The sequence below is a fragment of the Octopus sinensis genome, linkage group LG4, assembly GCF_006345805.1.
Source record: "Octopus sinensis linkage group LG4, ASM634580v1, whole genome shotgun sequence".
Taxonomy (NCBI): domain Eukaryota; kingdom Metazoa; phylum Mollusca; class Cephalopoda; order Octopoda; family Octopodidae; genus Octopus; species Octopus sinensis.
The window spans coordinates 23,933,231-23,952,037 of NC_043000.1; the positions used below are offsets into that span (position 1 = coordinate 23,933,231).

An 18,807-nucleotide genomic window follows, 5' to 3' on the forward strand; every position below is an offset into this window, starting at 1 on the left:
AACAAAGAAAACAGACCAGTAACCTAAACTAATTGTGGCTTTTTTTTTTTTTTTCAACTGGTGTTAGGGATAAAAAAAAATGTTTCTTTTATTTAATCCATGACGACTAATCCCTGATAAGATTATGAATCCTTCTCTTGAAAAATAATCATCAAGAGAAAAAGGGGATCTTTTTCTAAGGAAGACCAGATTTTAAAAACCTTATTAAGTTCTTACGCTTTAAAAAAAGTTCATGAATAATGCAATGCAGTAAACACAATCAAAATTTCTTCCCTTTTCCAAGACATCTGTAAATAGAACTTGCAGTATAGTCTGCAATTTTATTCCAGGTCTCTTTTAAATCTTTTACTTTAGCAGCTCTCCATAAAGATAACCAAATCCTTAATTTGTATCTTATTGTCAACATTGCCTACACAAAATAACTTTCTAATTTTAGATTTTCTTACATTACACCAGTCTTTTAGTCTTTCATTTTCCCAAACTGAACGATAATTTTGGTCGAGCATTTTTCTTATTTAAAATTCTGTCTTGTTCTTGTTTCACCCGTTTCCTTTCCTCCTCTTCCATTCTCTGTTTCTCTTCCAAAATTTTTCGCTGTTCTTCAACCAGCTTCAACTGCTCTTCAGCCTGAATGAAGAAGAAAAAGAAACGAAATAAAATAAAAAGAACAATGCATATTTCAATGAGAAATATCCTTAACCCTTTCATTACTGTATTTATTTTGAGATGCTCTGTGTTTCTTTCAATTACTTTAAATATAACAAAGAATTCAGCAAAATAACTTAGTTATCATTCAGCTAGTGTTAGGAACATAAATTGTGACTAAGGTTTGGAGGAAGACTTTAATTCAAAACTTATGAAAACAAGACAGTTATACTACAGAGCCGGAGGCAGTTTCAGCCAGGTTGGTAACGAAAGGGTTTAGCAATACTCTTACATTATCATTAACCCTTTCGTTACTAACCCGGCCGAAAAATTTTTTGGTTCAAAGTACCAACCCGGCCGTTAGAACCCATTGTTATTTAAATGTAAATTTGAACCCAAATCTCGTTGGTACATTCGTTAAAGCATGTGATTTCACATTGTAAATAGTTAAGTTATAGTATCCGACATTGCTTGAAGTGATATCTCAACTCAGTGAATTTTGGGAGATTTTTTTCCACATGTTTTTCGGCATCGATTTTTCTTCAACTTTGAAAATGGATAGGAGTTTCATGTTATCAAGCATTGATTCCGTATATTATTTTTTGACCGATTTCTTTAGTTCGGTCAAACTTACGGTGGATTCCAATATTTCAGTTTATTCCACCTTTATGGTACACCTGTTGTGCATTAAATTCAACTGATGATCTAGTGATGTGCACAATTCTTCTTTATCAAAATTTTGTTGCATACCCATTTGAATATTAGCTGATGATTCATTTTCTATAGTGATGTTTAAACAAAATTTTTATATTTTTACCTTTTGCTCAATTTAAAATTTTAATATTTTTACTGTTTGCTCAATTTACCTGGATTTACCTGTAATTAAAGTCACTTTGAGACAAAAGTTATGCAATAGAATTGATTAAGAACCCTTCCTTTAATTATGTTCCAAATATCACATTAAAATGTTGATAAGTAAAAAAGTTACAGTTATTTAATGAAACAAGCCTAAATTCATGATTATTTTAGAATTTAATTGAAACTCATGAGGGGTGTATTTTGGTCAGAAATATAGTAACGAAAGGGTTAATTATCCTATGGTTTGCTCTAGTTTAAAAAGTAATTATTAAGTTGACTCCTTGACAAAATGTGTAGATATGGATTTTAAAAGTGTGTGTGCAAACAACAACAACACCACACCTCCAACTGTGGGAGAAATACTTCGATGTCAGCCTTCACTTGTGTTTTGTAGACTCGGAAGTGAACATATGTTCTGGCCCCGAAGAGAAGGTTCAGGCTATAAGATGTGATCCCAGCAAAAACATAAGCCTAATATAGCTAAGACCACATACTCAGAGATAGTAAGGTCTAACATGAGGCTTCTAGTTAAATACTATTCAGAGCATGAATTTTTATTGAATGACATTTCAAACAACTTATCACGACAACTGTTTCTTGAGCCAACATTAAATTGAAATTAGCCATCTGTGCATCATACTTAATGTATATACAACAATGAAAGGCATGATGCAGTGGACTTTGTCTGTGAAGAAATCTTTTCATAGACATCTTAAGAACACTATATAATAGCAGAGCAAGGCAAACATCATTGCAGCAAGACTCATGAGAACATCAGATTCTTGGGAATTGAATATAAACTATGGACATACTTTATTGTCACCTGACATGTAAATCTGTCATGAAGTGATTCAACAATCGTATTACATTTTTAAAGTCACTAAATCATTGCTAATGGAGACTGCATTCTCAAACCTTTTTAACCAGGGCTTAATCAATAGGGTTTCCATTTTCCTAAAATCCATGACGCTTCATCAAGGTCATATTTGCGAAACTTATACTCTAGGATATTTCATCTAGTAATATCCAATGTTAATATCATTAAGCAGTTTCTAACTTTGTATTTGGGCTAGAATTAAAGCCACACTTCTATGTTTATCATCGTTTAATGTCCGCTTTCCATGCTAGCATGGGTTGGACGATTTTGACTGAGGGTTGGCGAACCAGATGGCTGCACCAGGCTCCAATCTGATCTGGCAGAGTTTCTACAGCTGGATGCCCTTCCTAACACCAACCACTCTGAGAGTGTAGTGGGTGCTTTTTACGTGCCACCGGCACGAGGGCCAGTCAGGCGGTACTGGCAACGACCTCGCTCAAATCTTTTTACACATGCCAACGGCACAGGAGCCTATTTTACTTAAATAAAATCAAGACAAGCAACAATCTAAGACCCCAACTTACCAATTTTCTTTGAGCTTCTTCAATTTTTTTATTGTTTTCTTCCATTATGCGTTCAAGATCCTCTCGCTTTTTCCGCTCCTCTTCCTACAAAGACAGATAACCATGTTCATACGAAGGTGCATAACAAACAAACTGTATAATACACGAGGAATAAAATAATCAGCTGTAAGCTATGACACAATAAGTAACAGGCCGTGGATGAGTTCAACGTAGAGCAGCAGGAGTAGCAGTAGCAGCAGCGACAGCAGTAGTACCAGCGGCAGTTACACAACCACTATACCCCCCACCACCGCCACCACCACCACCACCACCAGTGGCCATCAGCACAGCTGGGTGAGAACAAAGGTGTTTCAAATTACTGTTGTTGTTGTCAGCACAGAAAGGCAAGGGATAATAAATATGTTTTTTGATGTTATTTTTTTTAAATTTACAAAAGGCTACACATCACATTAGACAAACATTCAAACAACACTCTAGAAAAAAAAATAGTTTAGTCAAATACAGATGACCGAATCAGTCATCTTTTCATTTATAAATATGTTTCTTGATGAAAAAAAACAAAAACAAAGGAGCTAGATCATTGGTAACAATTGTTTGTGTTTTTAAAAGGCAAGAGGGAGAAGTAAAAAAAAAATAATTGAGAAACAAATTAAGAAAAACACAAGCGGCAATGTTACAAACCTTTTCACAAGAATCAGCATGAGATCTAACAGCAATTCAACCTCAACATTAATATAAATATTTTCTTTTTATATGTTAGAGTCATGAGGGGAAAAAAAGGTCAAAATAAAAAGATACATACCAGTTGGACTTTAAAGAATTTAAAATTAATTATATAAAAAAATGTACATTTTATAATAAACATGAATTTAGAAAAAAATAAGTATGGAATTAGCATTTTGGTTGAACTTTTATGCATATTCCTAGAGATAAGGAATCGATTAGCCCAACATATTGCATTGTGGGCAGTAATTTCTACTACACTCCAAGAATAGTTTAAACAAATTGCACGGAGAATTGACAGATAATGTGACGTCATTGATAGAAAAGTATCTTTCTACATACCCAAGAGTAGGTAGGTACACATCTGTAGCACATGACACGATTATATCCTTCCAGGAATGCTTCCTCTTCAAACTGTTTACTTCACAGCAGCAGCCAGTTGTCTCATATTTAAACAAAGCCATTAAAATCCCCAACTAGACACCAAATAAACTGTCCACCAGTCAGTGGTAGTAGCAGCAGCAGCAGGTAATAAAGGGCAAGTAATTATAAGGAGGTGGCCAGCGAAAAATTGACGACGCTTGTATTAACTGTTTCAGCAGTCGATACATAATACAGAAGAAAAGGATTTGGCCAAAGACCCAAAACAAAATCCCTTTAGGTCTTCTAAAGTGAAAGTGTCAGAAGTGGCATTAACAAAACTTTCCTACAACTACTACAACTACCACTGATTTCTAAAAAAAAGGGAATTCCTAAGATTGTAAGACTTGGTGCTTTACTTTTATTCTCCTCTCTCAATAATTAACATTCGTTATAAAAGAAATTATACTGATAAATAGATGTCGTAATTGGCAATGGCTACAATAGAAGTTGCTTTTAGTAATACTAAATGATAATCAGGCAAGCATATGATTATTGCCTTTGTTATAAACCAATATATCAAAACACAGACATTCCCAGGTTAGTGTAAGAAGGAAGCAATCTGCACACTCTTAGATAAGGGTTCCTGTTACTAAAAAATACTAACACACTATTAAGAGAGATTTTGGTCTAAATATCAATCTCTATACAAAACAATTCCTTCATTTTCTTTTAACATTAGTTTGATGGGAAATTAAAGAAACAATGTAAATATAAAATTAAAAGACAGGAGCAAAAAGAAACTAAAAAGAGAGAAGCAACACTCAACAAACAATATGGAACAGAAATTGGCTGACAAGCTGAAATTTGCAGAGAATTTCCTAAAACTGTTTGAAAATGGTCAAAACTACATTCATTAAATAACCATCTTGAAAATTGTTTTAGCCCCTTAACATGTAGAGTTTTGAATTGCACACCAAAACTTATTCTGAAGTATATAGAAAAAAGAAAAAAAAAAAGAGTGAATGAAAATCTGATAAAGAAATTCCATGTATTTTAAAGTATATTCTAAGTACCAGTGCCAAGAACTTGCAATGCAATGGAATGGACAATCTGTGAAAAGATGTTATTAATAACGTCAAGAAAAATTCAAAGCTAAATAGAGTAATATTAAACCCTGAAGTACAAGAGATGAACGCACCATTTAGATCAGAATGGGCAAACAGCAATTTAAGGGAGCAAGGACAGAAGGGAATTATGGCTGTGTAAACTTTACATACTTCCTCAGCTGTGTGAATATCCAATCTTTTATATCTTTTCAGCAGGAATCCAATGGTATGGTTTATTTTACTGGAAATGCATCACTGAATACTGTAAAAAAATGTTCTCATTAGGTCTGACGGCATTAGCAACCTAATGATTGTTCCAGTTAACTTATGCCGATATATGTGTGGCCAAAATATAGCATGTACACATGGGAGCAGAATTGCTCAATCAATAACAATACTTACAAAGAGATGTCAAGAAACAGCTTTCTGCTTAAAGAAATCTTTCACAAATTGGAAACCTGTTGGATTAAATAACCAACTGCCAATAACATTTTCAGCTGGAAACGTACTCAATTTTTGAGTTATGTAAACGAAAATGGAAAATTTCAATTGTTAATTTTAGGATATATATTCATCCTTTCAGAATAAAAACTGAAGTTCAAATACATTACAGTTTCCATGCTCTTTTATATTTTCCAGCATGTAACTTATTCTTCATAAAATAAAAAAAGAAAGCAACAATATAACTGTTTAGCACGTTGTATCAATATTGGTAAGGATGTACAGTTCAGCAGCCAAAAGTCCAATAAATGAGAAGATGGAAAAAAAAAAAAAAGCCAATGCAAAAGCAGATGGATACAAGACATAAAAACAGTACCATGACATTGCACCTATGACACCATTCAGAAACTATCATTTATCAGAAACTTCAAATGGTTAAGCAAAGCTCTGAGTTTAGTTTGAGTTCTGCAATCCAAAGAGGAAGCAAATTTTAAGAAACCAACATATGTATTGCAACAAATCAAACAATTCCAGTTTATAAGTTTCCTATCAAATTAAAATAAAAAGAAATTCAAACTCGTTGATTTAAGCCTTAAGGAATTTCTACAATTTCTTTAAGGAAAAAGCTGTCTCTTGAACAAGATTTTCTACTTGGGAAGAAGATAGAATCTGTATCATTCCAACCATTATTAAAACAAATATTCCTCATTTCACAGAGTAGCACTCAATTATGTCAGAATAGAGCTACCAATGATAGAAGACTAATGTGAAGCAAAAGTAGTGTAATACATCAGCCATTCAAACTAAAGAGAGACTATCCTCAATTAAATTTACAAACAAAATGAAACTTAAAAGATTAAATAAAATAAATGGTCTTCACTGATGCAGATTCTAATTTTGCTGTCAACTAAAAAAAAAAAAAAAGAGCCACTTGCATACTTACATCAACCATTCATACAAAATAGAGAGAAACAGCTTCAACACCAGAAGATGTACATAACCAGTTTCACAAGTGAAGTAACCAGAAAACTAACAAATACAAATAATTAAGACATTAACATAAGTTGATTTAGATAACATAGACTTTGGTTTGAAAAACGTGAGAGAAAATAAGACAAGATCGTTAACTGAGCCAACTGAAAATTATAATGATGTTATCAATAAAATGCTTGAGGTTTATGAAGAACAAGACTGTTAAATGCTAACAAAAATGTTTGCAATGAAAAAAAAAAAAAAAGGACAGTAAAAGTGGGAATATTATTGCAAAGTTGAAACAATTTGAATAGGATATGAATCAGGGCTCTGGGCCATATTCACTGCTAAAATAATGTTGATAAATTTTGACCAATTCAGCAAAAACCACAAAAAGGAAAATATGCAATCAGTTGTAATTGGTGTTGTTTTAAATTCCATTAAAAGGAGTAAGAATATATAAAACAATTTGGAAATCAAAATTTTCTCTTGATTAATTAAAAACTTGAAACTAACTAACAAAAAATCATCCTGAATAGAAAAAGGGAACCAGGATATTATATAAAATATCTATTGAAATCTTTAAGACAGCCTTGAGGAAAGGAACACTGCAACCATCTTATTGGAAGGAATTGAAAAGAAAAACCAACATAGATATTAAATATTTTAAGACAAATTTAATGTTATAGAGAGGAAGGGGATAAACTGCCAGTTAAAAGATTCCTTGCCTATTTCCCCTCACATTTTTCATTCCATTTACAACTTTACAGAACTAGGCTAGCATTAAATTATAGAGCCAACATTTAATTTGTCAGCCAGAGCCATTTATTTTTCATAAATGACATTTTAAATTATACAGGTCAATAATTATCATTTCTATTATTGAACTTTCACAGATTGAAGAAGTGGGAGAGAAAAAAAAAAGATAAAAACCATCTATAATACAAGAATTGTGAACAATCAAAAACTGTGTGCAAATAAGATACATGTGAAAAGAGATGAGATTTTATTTTAAAAGAAAATTTATTTCTTTTAAATTATGTACATCAAACTCTTTCCACTATTGAAAAGAAGTTTATGATTTGTGAATTGGAAATCAAAATGCAATTTAATAATGGCAATACTATTTGTTTTGTAATGTTTACTGTTTCTTTCAAAAGTATTCCTACATTGTGTTTTAAAGTTCTGAGAGAATCCTTTTTAGAAAAGATCAAAATACAAATTGCACGTGTGTGTGTGTGTGTGTGTGTGTGGTAAGAACTCACACAATATCAACAAGGAAGTACTTTTATTCCTTCTTTAAATTAAACTCTTTGGACACCAAACTGCCTCTAATATAAATCTGTTCATTTTTAAGTTGTTTATATTTAAAATTGAACCCTCCATGTAGTTTTATGCAGGAGATATAAGTTATAAGAATGTTATACTTATATTTTTACTAAATCCTTCAAATTAATCCAAAAATTGACAGGCAGTGTATTTTATTAGAAATACGGTAACAAGAGAGTTAGGAACAGAAATGTTCGATAAAACAGTTCACATTCAGGATAGAGATGATTTTTTTTTTTTTCAGAATAAAGTTTTTAACTATATCAACCTAAAAATGAATTATCATAGGAAGTAGAGAGAAAGAAATATAAGAACTCTTAATTTCTTCCTTGTAATAAAAACAAAAAAAAAAAAAGACTTTTTTCCTTCCCAATTTAAAATACCTACATGAATTTAGTAAATGTGTTACCAAGTCCTAATCAATTATGGTTTTGGCATTTTTTAATATAGAATTAGATAATAAGCCTTTCTTTGGGAAAATAATTAACTAATTAACTATTAATTATGAAAATACTGCAATACAGCTGACCTAATTTAAATTTATATATATATATATATATATATATATATATATATATATACACATATACATATATATATACATACACACACACACCATTATAGTTTACTTAAGTAGATATATAATAGTAAAAAGAAAATTTTAATGGAACTAAAGCCATAACAATTTAAAGTGAAAAGCAATTTACAAGATTACCAAAACACACATAGCTTCAGGACTTTGACAAGACATTTTAAAACAAAATGTAGCCTAAAGTGATTATCAATTTTAGAATTTAAAAGACAAAAAAAAAAAAAAAAAAATCAATACAATAGTTACTGATGTTTTTCTTTAGGGAACTGGAGAGTAAAATATGAAAAGTAAACCAAACTGAGGGGAAAACAGCAAAGAAAAATAAAAGCTGAAACTTTGCAATACCTCCTTTTGACGTTGTGCTTCAAGTTCAGCTTGGCGTTGTCTTTCTAATTCTTCAAGCATTTGTTTCTCCATTATTCGTTTTGCTTCTTCTACCCGTCGCATCACCTCAGCTTCAATTTCATCTTTACGTTTCTCAAGCTCTTCATTAACTCTTTTAGCCACAAGCTCTTCTACACGCCTAGCTACTTCCTCTTCTATCAATTTTTCTTCCAGTTCCTTTTGTTTTCTAATGAAGGTAAAAAAAAAAAAATTCTCCATAAGATATAATACTACAATCTGGAAGAAAATACTTAAGAAAATGAAAATAAAATTAAAATTTCATTTAAAAATTTGAATTTATTCTAATTTATTCAAATCTGCAAGTGTGATATGTAAAATCCATCACAGTATAATATTCTTCATAAACACCTAAAGGTAGATGATAATTAAAACAAATGTAATCCTTCATATTTTTTTGTACAGTAAATGGTCCAGTAATCAAAGATGAAGTGCTGAAAAATTGTTTAAGTACAGCACTTAATTTATAAACAATAAAAATAAAACCAAAAGGACTTGATGCTGAGTAAGGACCAAAAACAAGGTAGTGCAAATACTGAATAAATAAAACTCAAAAGGAGAAATATGGAACATCTACTGTAAAAGTAAATCTGTGAAACAAAGAGTAATTTTAATTAAATTATGGCTTTATGAGAAGAAAATAGGATTATAAAAAAATGCAATAATAAGCAGCAGCAGCAGCAGATATAATGATTCAGTAACAGTCAAGTTCTATTTGGTCAAAATGGCTATATACATATTTCTTTGTATAATTATTGTTGGTTTGGTCTGGAGGAAAGAGATATGCCTATGGCTTCTCACAAGTTCCTGTTGAATGGTGAGGCTGATACAGTGAGACCAAAGTTTTAGTAATTTTTTAATAATCTTCAGAAAGGACATGAAACTGGTTTGATTTAAACATTTATAATGGGGTATATTAGCCTACCAAACTTCATTTTGAGTATCAATATACATTTTTAAAAAATTATGAGGGTTGTTACATATTAACCCTACAGAACATTTCTTTTTAAGAAAAAATCTTTTTAATTATGTAATTACTCATTTGATAGGAAACTACTTGTAATCTTTAGATGAAGGTAAGACATGAGATTATAATAGATCTCACATTTGCAATTTGAACAGAGGTATCTTACTTTTCATCCATACTTTCCTGACCAACTAGAAATTTTGTATGCCATGTTACATAACAGACTGTCCTAGCCTTGACAGGATTGGGAGATATCTAGAACAAAGTAAGAGGGAAGTAAATAGAGTTGAAGCTGTTGTACTTGTAAACCAAATAATGGAAATTTCATTTTAAAACATCAAGTGAACAGTCCAATGTACTGTATACAGGGTTTATAGTGAAGAGAAGTTCTTACTCAGATGGTGGATCCAAAGGGTGATTTATTATTTTTTTTTAATTCAAAGAATACCAACAGCTGTCTATTGAACAAATAATTAGGAAATACACTTACCTTCAAAGAATTATTTGGCATTAACTGCTTTTTATATTGAATACACCTGAAATTCTTTCAGCCAACGTAAACATAATTGGATCATTTTTCATATAATACATGAAATGCTTAATGAGGACAAAAAAATGTCTTGGGAAACAGCAGCAAATAATTTTTCAAGTTACAGCATCTTGAAGAAATAAAAATTTAAGTCTATCTCTATACATGAATCAATAAAAAGGGAAACAGATTTAACTAGAAATATATCTTCTCCTTTGTGTTCCAGCTATGGTCTAATCATGGACATTTTGGATGTAGAGTTTTACAGTCAAACAGATTTTCTTGATGCTACATGTTCTAATGTGGCTAATCAGCTGTCTATTATTAGAAGCTACCTTTTATTAAAGGTGTGGACAGCCTAACCAGTAAAGCACAAATTATTTTAAAATTCTTAATTTGTTTGTTTTTGCTTTATTTAAAAGGATTTTTAACAGCAGTTATTTTTAAAACAGGACTTGTATCTATAATGTCAATAAAGCATTATAGACTATCCTTAAATCTGTATCTACAATAAAGACTTATCAAGTAGTATTCTTATTTTCTAAGATGCCAGCTAAAAGTAGGCATGTAAATGAAATTTATTAAATTACAAATCTAGGATTTGTTCATTAGGATGTAATGAACAGTTAATAAATTTAAATAATTAAAAAAAAAACATGTACTTCAATATATCAACTGTAAATAAAAATGTTGAGTTTGTTAATAGAACATCATTAAAAAAAAAAATCAACAAGCCAAAATCTAGAGAAATATTAGATTTAGATTGTTTATGATGGTTGTATGTAAAATGATTAAAAACTATAGTGAAGTAAATTAAAAATAAGTATATTTCTAATTTACATAAAATCAGTGAAAACTAAAAGGAAATAAAGTAAATAAAAATGAAGGTATGCAGCCCCTTAGGTTCAATTATTGGCTATTTGCGAATCAACTTCGATACTGGTTGAAAATCAGAAAGATTAAACTCCATTTGCTCAGTCATCACAATACAGCACACATTGCAGTAAAACTATTCTTGTTCAGTAAACCCAATAGATTAATCAACTGGAATTCTATTATTTTCATTGTATTTCCTTTTAATCTATGTAAATACTAGATAATCATGATGGTAGTGTTGATAAAAATACTATTTTAAATTAACCGAATATTGTGAAATTTCAATTCACTAATTGTTTCTAATTTATGCACAAGGCCAACAAATTTGAGGGAAGGGGTTACTACTGGCTCCAGTATTTGACTGGTACTTTATTTTATTGACTCCAGAGAGATGAGGATCAGTGGAAGGCAAAACTGACAAATATCAGATAAGCCATTTCTTTGGTAATATTTTCCACAATGTAGTTCACATGAACAAGCACCTGTTCAGGCTTCAATTTTCTTAGAGTATAGACGGATGTAATCCCATACATTTTACAGTCAAGACATTAGTTTTGCTCTGAAGGATGGTGCGGTGATATCAGAACATGATATTCTGCAAGTTCATGCATTTTGAAAGATGTAGTACATTCCGGAAACTGCTGAATAATGTTGTACATAGGCATGAGGTCTAGTGGTTAGGTTGTAGCTCACTATCATAGGATTGTGGCCTTGATCCCCAGACCAGGTGAAACACTTCTCACATTGCTGGCACACTGTGCCCCTGTGCAGGAAATGTTGATTTGATGGAGTGGGTGAGCTAATGTGCAACACAAGCATTTGATCATTATAAACAAATCATCTGTGCCAGTTGTTCTGCAAGAAATCACAGAGCTTTCATCAGTCATTTGTGACATGAGAGGAAATTGCACTGAGACTATCAAAAAGTATTCAGCAATAAATTCTTTTCAATTATTCATCAACTAAGTTTTAAAAATGCATAAACAAACGGTTAGCATAAGTGTTTAATGAAAATAACTGACAACACAAACAATTGTACAACTGTTTGATTTCAAGGAGTTCAAAGTTCCATTTTTTGGAGTATTTAGGAACTAGAGATTTATATACTCCACTAAGATCATGTATTCTTAACAGAAGGTTTAAATCAGATAACCAGCTAACCACAATGTTAAAAAAAAAACATCACCATAAAACAGCTTGCTGATGAGATGAGCTTAGTACAGGTTGAAACACTAAACTGAAACCGTTTTCTCTAAGATCTACTTTCAACAAATGAAGTCAAAGTATCTGAAGGGAATTGTGTTCCTATGACAAGTCCTCATACAACTACAACCACTTATACAAATTAAACTTGCTGGAAAATAAAATTCCCACATATATTTTTTTACTCTTTTGCTTGACATTATTATTGTTGTTTGAAGGAGTATAGGAAAATTTATAAAGAGCCATCTACGTGCATCTATAAAGTGTATGGATCATCATCATCATCATTTAGCGTCCGTTTTCCATGCTAGCATGGGTTGGACGGTTCAACTGGGGTCTGGGGAGCCCGAAGGCTGCACCAGGCCAGTCAGATCTGGCAGTGTTTCTACAGCTGGATGCCCTTCCTAACGCCAACCACTCCGAGAGTGTAGTGGGTGATTTTATGTGCCACCGACACAGGTGCCAGACGAGGCTGGCGAACGGCCACGCTCGGATGGTGTTTTTATGTGCCACCGACACAGGTGCCAGACGAGGCTGGCAGACGGCCACGCTCGGATGGTGTTTTTATGTGCCACCGACACAGGTGCCAGATGAGGCTGGCGGACGGCCACGATCGGATGGTGTTTGTTACGTCCCCAAAGCACGGAGGCCAGTCTATGCGGTACTGGCTACGGCCACGTTCGGATGATTTTCTTGTGTGCCACCGGCACTGGTACCACAAAGATACAAATTCCATTTATGTTCATCTATTTTGATTTGTTTTGATTTGATTTGATTTTCACTTGCCTCAACAGGTCTTCACAAGTGTCACAAGAAGGAAGGTATGCACAGGTGGACTGACTACGTCCCAGGTAGGGGCCACGGGTTATGGCCTGACTAGTCTTGCCGGGTCTTCGGATGGTGTTATGAACAGAAAGAGTTGATGATCGGAGGATATGTTGAAGAATAGTTAAACTAAGGAACCTTAGAAAGTAGATGAATCAAACTTGAGATAGATTAGTCATCTTGGATTAGATGATGAAACAAAAAGAAAATTATGGTTTCAAGTGATTAGCAGACTCATTAATAGCAATATAAACACATGTTAAATATATTTAGTTTTGTTATAGTTGCTGAGGTTGTAATCATAGAATGGAAGTCATACAGTCAGTCAACTAAGTCAATAGAAACACAAACCACAGTGAAAATAAATATTCTGAAACATTGTTTATCAAGGATTTACCAAACACATATATCAAATATATACTTAATCCAGTTTATGGGCACCCAAAATGCATCAAGTCATGTATGTTCATTGAAACAACAGTATAGTAATATTTACTCTTCAAAATTAAAGAATGTGGAATTTAAAATGCTCTCACAATCAGAAATGTTGATTTAAAGTAAATTAAATACACTTATAATACTAATTTTAATGAAATGCCAAGTAATATTTGACAATGGTTCTAAAATCTTTATTTTCACCAAGGTTTTGCGACCAACCATACAACCCCTATTGCATGACTGCAATCATAACCAAATTCTTTGTAGTCTTTGTAAGTTTAAATGTAAAACTGACAAGGGGATAACTTTATAAAACAAACCTGTCTTTTAAAGTCACATCTAACAAGAGATGGTCAAGTTGAGGTAAGTGTAGTTAATATGGAACTTGTTGGGTTAGAAGTTAGTGTATTGGAAACTAAACAGGACCAGAGTGGCAGTTTGCAAAATAGTTTTAAGGTATAAAGAAACAGTATGGGTATTATGTAGGAACTAGAACAATGGATGGAGTTGTTTAGACGGTGAAGTCAGTAATTTATAAAGATCAGAGTTCACTATAACAATAGACAGAAGGGGGGATACGACAAATGATAATGGACTAGCAACTGAGTCTAAACTAATTTTGTACTTACACCTTAAACATTTTGTTAAATAGGAAAAAATTAAAATTGGAAAAAGAAATTTTACTCCAATAATTGTGGCATTTGGATCAATATAGATTTTTAGCAATAATGTTAAATGTAGGCATGGCTGTGTGGTTAAGTTCATTTCTCAACTACATGGGTTTGGATTCAGTCCCACTGTACAGCAACTTGGGCAAGTGTCTTCTACTACCAACCCTGGCAGAACAATACCTTGCAAGTGTGTTTTAAGTGCATGTGTGTCACTTCATGCAAACGTTTTCAATCTGCAGTGAGCTAATGTTACACATGTTGACATCACTGTTTGAAGTTGGTATGAAACTACTGAAGTTTGTTTCAAATTATCCACTAGCTTCTAAATTCCTCTGGATTTAAAATTCCCTTATTTGGAAAACAGGTAAAAAGCATCCAGCCATAAAAATCCTACCTCAAGTACCTCCCTGCCTAACCCTTGTTAGCATAGAAAAACCGACATCAAGCAAACAAACTAATACTTCATGGTGGATGTTATCAAAAAAGTTATTAAAAATTCTTTACATAGTGCTACCATCTTCTATGTCACTGACTTAATCCTTTAGCATTCAAACTGACCACATCTGGTCCAAACATTCTACATGTTTTATGTTCAAACTGACTAGATCCAGCCTCTCACACCAACCCTACAATATCATTCTAAAAACATACAATTACATCATTGAAATCTCAAAGGTATGGAATAATGCATGATTAACTGAAAACAATGTGAATAAGTGGCATTACATTTGACAAAGTAATCTGAATGCTAAAGGGTTAAACCTTAATACACTGCTTCTGTTTACTATGTAATAACAAGAACTTAGCCATATTTTTACAAAATGCTCTTTTGTATTTATTCTTGTGGCAAAGAAGGCTCCAAGTCACATCAAGGAGTTTCTTTAGTCCTGCTATCCACAATAAACACGTTTATACACTGTTACACAAATTGGTGAATCCAGCCTCCTCATAATGCAATATAGTGCAGTAAGAAACACCGTTTAAAATATCAGTGTTTTGTTTGCACAGTGTGCAGCAGATGTAGACCAGAGAAAATTAAAATCAGGGCAAACTTGAGAACTTTGTATCATATTGGGGAAAAAAAAAACACGCTGTAAACTGTGGCATACTGCATGGACATAAAAAAGACAAAACATCTGTTAACAGAAAGGAGATGGCAGCTCCTTTGATGTTACAATAAACTGTACTAAGTTCTTTTTCACACCCGCTCTGCCAGCATTGTTGATATTAAGATTATATGAATATCACTAAGGCACACCAACTGCATTAACTTGGCAGGCATAAATTATTCTAAAAGAATAAAGAGTATGCATTGGTGTTAGTGATTTATCTAATACAGATAGGTGTGAAATTACAGGAATATGAACCAACACAACATGAGAGGCAATACTGCATTTTAAATTATACTAAAAGCCCAACAAGATTATTGCTCAGTTAATTTAACAAATTAAAACAGGACATATATAAATGTTTGCTACAATACTACTACTTCTAATACTAACAGAACCTCTAAGGAACTGTGACTATTTTAAAACAGACTATGTCTATATTTGCAACATATCTATTATCAATGGTTAATGAATCAGGCTTAGATGTCATTTCATCAATGAAATGTATCTTTTACATGCATAGAAAATTTACAAATTGATTCTGCAGCAAATAGAAAAGGTGAAGAAAATTCAAAACATCAATCAAAAGGAAAGTAACTTACAAAATTCTCTGTTTTTCCAATTCAGCTTTCTTTTCCTCCTCTTCCCGACGTTTAGCACGAATAATAAGATCTTCATCACTACTTGAACTACTAGAAGAATATGATCGCCGCCTGTAAATATAAACAAACACTTAGAATAACATTTTGAAAGGTGAAAAATATTAGAAATATCCACAATATCATATCTTTAATTAAATATAATATTCTGTAATTAATAGACTGTTACATAACCTTTACCTAAAATTAGTATCTACCATAACACACTTCAATAGTTTCTGGTTTGACTGTTCAATTGGAGCAAGAAGGAAATACCTTAGGACTGACATTTACATTCAATGAGATTTAGGGGGGGGGGGTACCAGTACAAATAGGGGTTGGACAGGGGTCTGTAGAAAGGCATATCAACACTCCTCTTGATCCAGTGCCCTATCATCAGCAATGCACAATCTCACTACTTTTTCCCATATTTTTTTCCAGTACTAAGTACCTGCATCTAGCTCACTCAACACACATTGTCCATTCACACCACATATCCAGTGCACTGATCTTCTGCACTTATTCAGCTGAGGCTTTTCATGCCTAGCTCTCAATTCACTTGTTCTTTGAATTCCTTACAAGTTAATGTTGTACATGCAGTGGGTCATATTTAATACACTTCTCTCAAGCTTCTGCAGCTCCTCGACATCCAATGCCCATATTTCACAACCAATTATTATTGTTGTCTGTCTTTTCCCAAAAGAGAGGAACCTCTTTTGTCATTTTCTTCCAGCTCTTTCTTACTGACACTCTAAAATTACCCCCAACACTAAATAGATCACACAGGTAACATGCTATTAATCCCTCAAGTGAGCCAGCCCAGCAATATTAGGAATTCACCTTACAAGTACTCACTCTACCACCTGTATGTCTAAGCCTCGTATCTCTGATAGATTGTCAGAGATCCTAGTGTTTACCTATTGCATGCACCGGTCGTTACGTTTTTTACCAACTCATTTCCTACATGCTGAGCAAATCCATTTCCTAAGTGGCATGAAGTCATTTGCCATATTCGCTGTTTGACTCTAGACCATGCTGCTAGGTTTTGAAAATTTTTTCTACAGCTCTCCAACATATTCTACAATGAAAGCCAGATTTTCAACATATATTTTTTAGATTTATTAGAAACTATGCAAATAATGAGACATTACTTAGATTATACTGAATATCAGTTGTAATTCTTGTTTAGTTCTTATGGTTCTTGTCAGACCAGTTAGTCCTGATCCAACAGACTTCCGATTTAAAGGTTCTTCAGATGACAACATTCACTTTCCATGCTGGCATGGGTTGAATGGTTTGACAAGAGCGAGCTAGACAGAAGACTGCCCCAGGCTTCAGTGTCTGTTCTGGCATGGTCTCTATGGCTGGATGCCCCTCCTAACACCAACCAGCCAGCCCAACAATGTACTGAGCGCATTTTACATGGCACCAGCACAGGCAAGGTCAGTTTCGGCATGGTTTTTACAGCTGGATGCCCTTCCAAATGCCAACCACTTTACAGAGTGGACTGGATGCTTTTTACGTGGCACCAGCACTGGCAGAGTCACCAAGTAACCTGCAAGACAAAGATCCTTTGAAAGGGTATTGGAGGAGGTGATCTTGTGCCAGATGATGAAAGGTTAAAATTTGACAGAGAGACAGAAACAGGTATCTTACTGTAGAGGAGATACATGGTTATCTGGTGTGTGATTGAAAGAGAGAGAGATCAAGTATGAGGACAGAAACAGATGAGTTGTAAAGATACATGGTTACCCACTCAGAGGGAGAGAGAGAGAGCAGGAGAGGGATGGTGGCAAAGTGCCAGGGCATACTCGCAAGTAACAGGGAACAAAATATAAATGGGATGGTAGAGTAGAGCAATTTTCAGATACATTATAACTAGGTATATGATCTCTTTTGAAAATCGTAAAGTGTGAACTGAATGGGATTTTACTGCTATTTCCGGCAAGTTAGACAACTCCCTTGAGGCTGAATATCAGCAGAAACATTTGTTATCATTCATCTTACTCCTTACTAATGTAAATAAGTTTACCTTTTTACGTTAACAGTTAAACAACTATCAATTCAGATCTCCTGAGACAACTCAGCATGTCTAACATTACGATTAAATCTAACAGCGTTACCGTATACTCTCTTTCCTGTGAAGAGAAAGATAGGATGGCTTTGTTATGAAAAACAACAGCAGCTTTTTAACTACACACCTTATGCTTATTGCCAACCCTCCCTCTTCAAATGTAGTTGTATTTACAGGATATTGAAACATCTGTCAGTTATACATCAAGTGACTCTATACTGTCATCATAAGTCCACCTTTAATCCTACCACATCTCTTACAAACCAATTTTAGATCTAATGCAATATAGTTTGTTACAATGTAACTAATACACTTCACATGCAAGAAGTTTACTGAAATGCAAAATAATTGATAGTTGATTTTTTTTTTTTTTATATTTTAAAATTATAGGTCTATAATTGTAATTGATATTCCAGATTTCTTTGGTCAAACTATCTCTACTCTGTAATTAAGAAAAATATCTTTTTAAACAAAAAATGGTACCTGGCAAATGATTTTCATACAATTATGGTTACAGGTTCAGGCATGCATATAAGGTTAGGAAACTTGCTTGGCAACTATGGTTTCAGGTTCAATCCCACTATGCAGGACCTAGAGCAAGTATCCTTCTACTAATGTCTTGTGGGTGGATTTAGTTGACAGAAG

The 18,807-nt window shown here is 33.1% G+C and overlaps 1 protein-coding gene across 1 annotated transcript in view; it reads right to left on the reverse strand.

The window, feature by feature from the left end:
• Positions 1-39: 39 nt before the first annotated feature.
• The window catches only part of LOC115210655 (arginine and glutamate-rich protein 1), a 30,501-nt gene continuing 11,733 nt past the window's right edge, over positions 40-18,807 (reverse strand). The window contains exons 2-5 of the mRNA XM_029779309.2: positions 16,053-16,163; positions 8,776-9,001; positions 2,905-2,988; positions 40-627 (exon numbers count right to left, since the gene is read on the reverse strand). Coding sequence (XP_029635169.1) covers positions 469-627; positions 2,905-2,988; positions 8,776-9,001; positions 16,053-16,163 — 580 coding nt within the window. The 3' untranslated portion in view covers positions 40-468. The remainder of the gene's footprint in view (positions 628-2,904; positions 2,989-8,775; positions 9,002-16,052; positions 16,164-18,807) is intronic.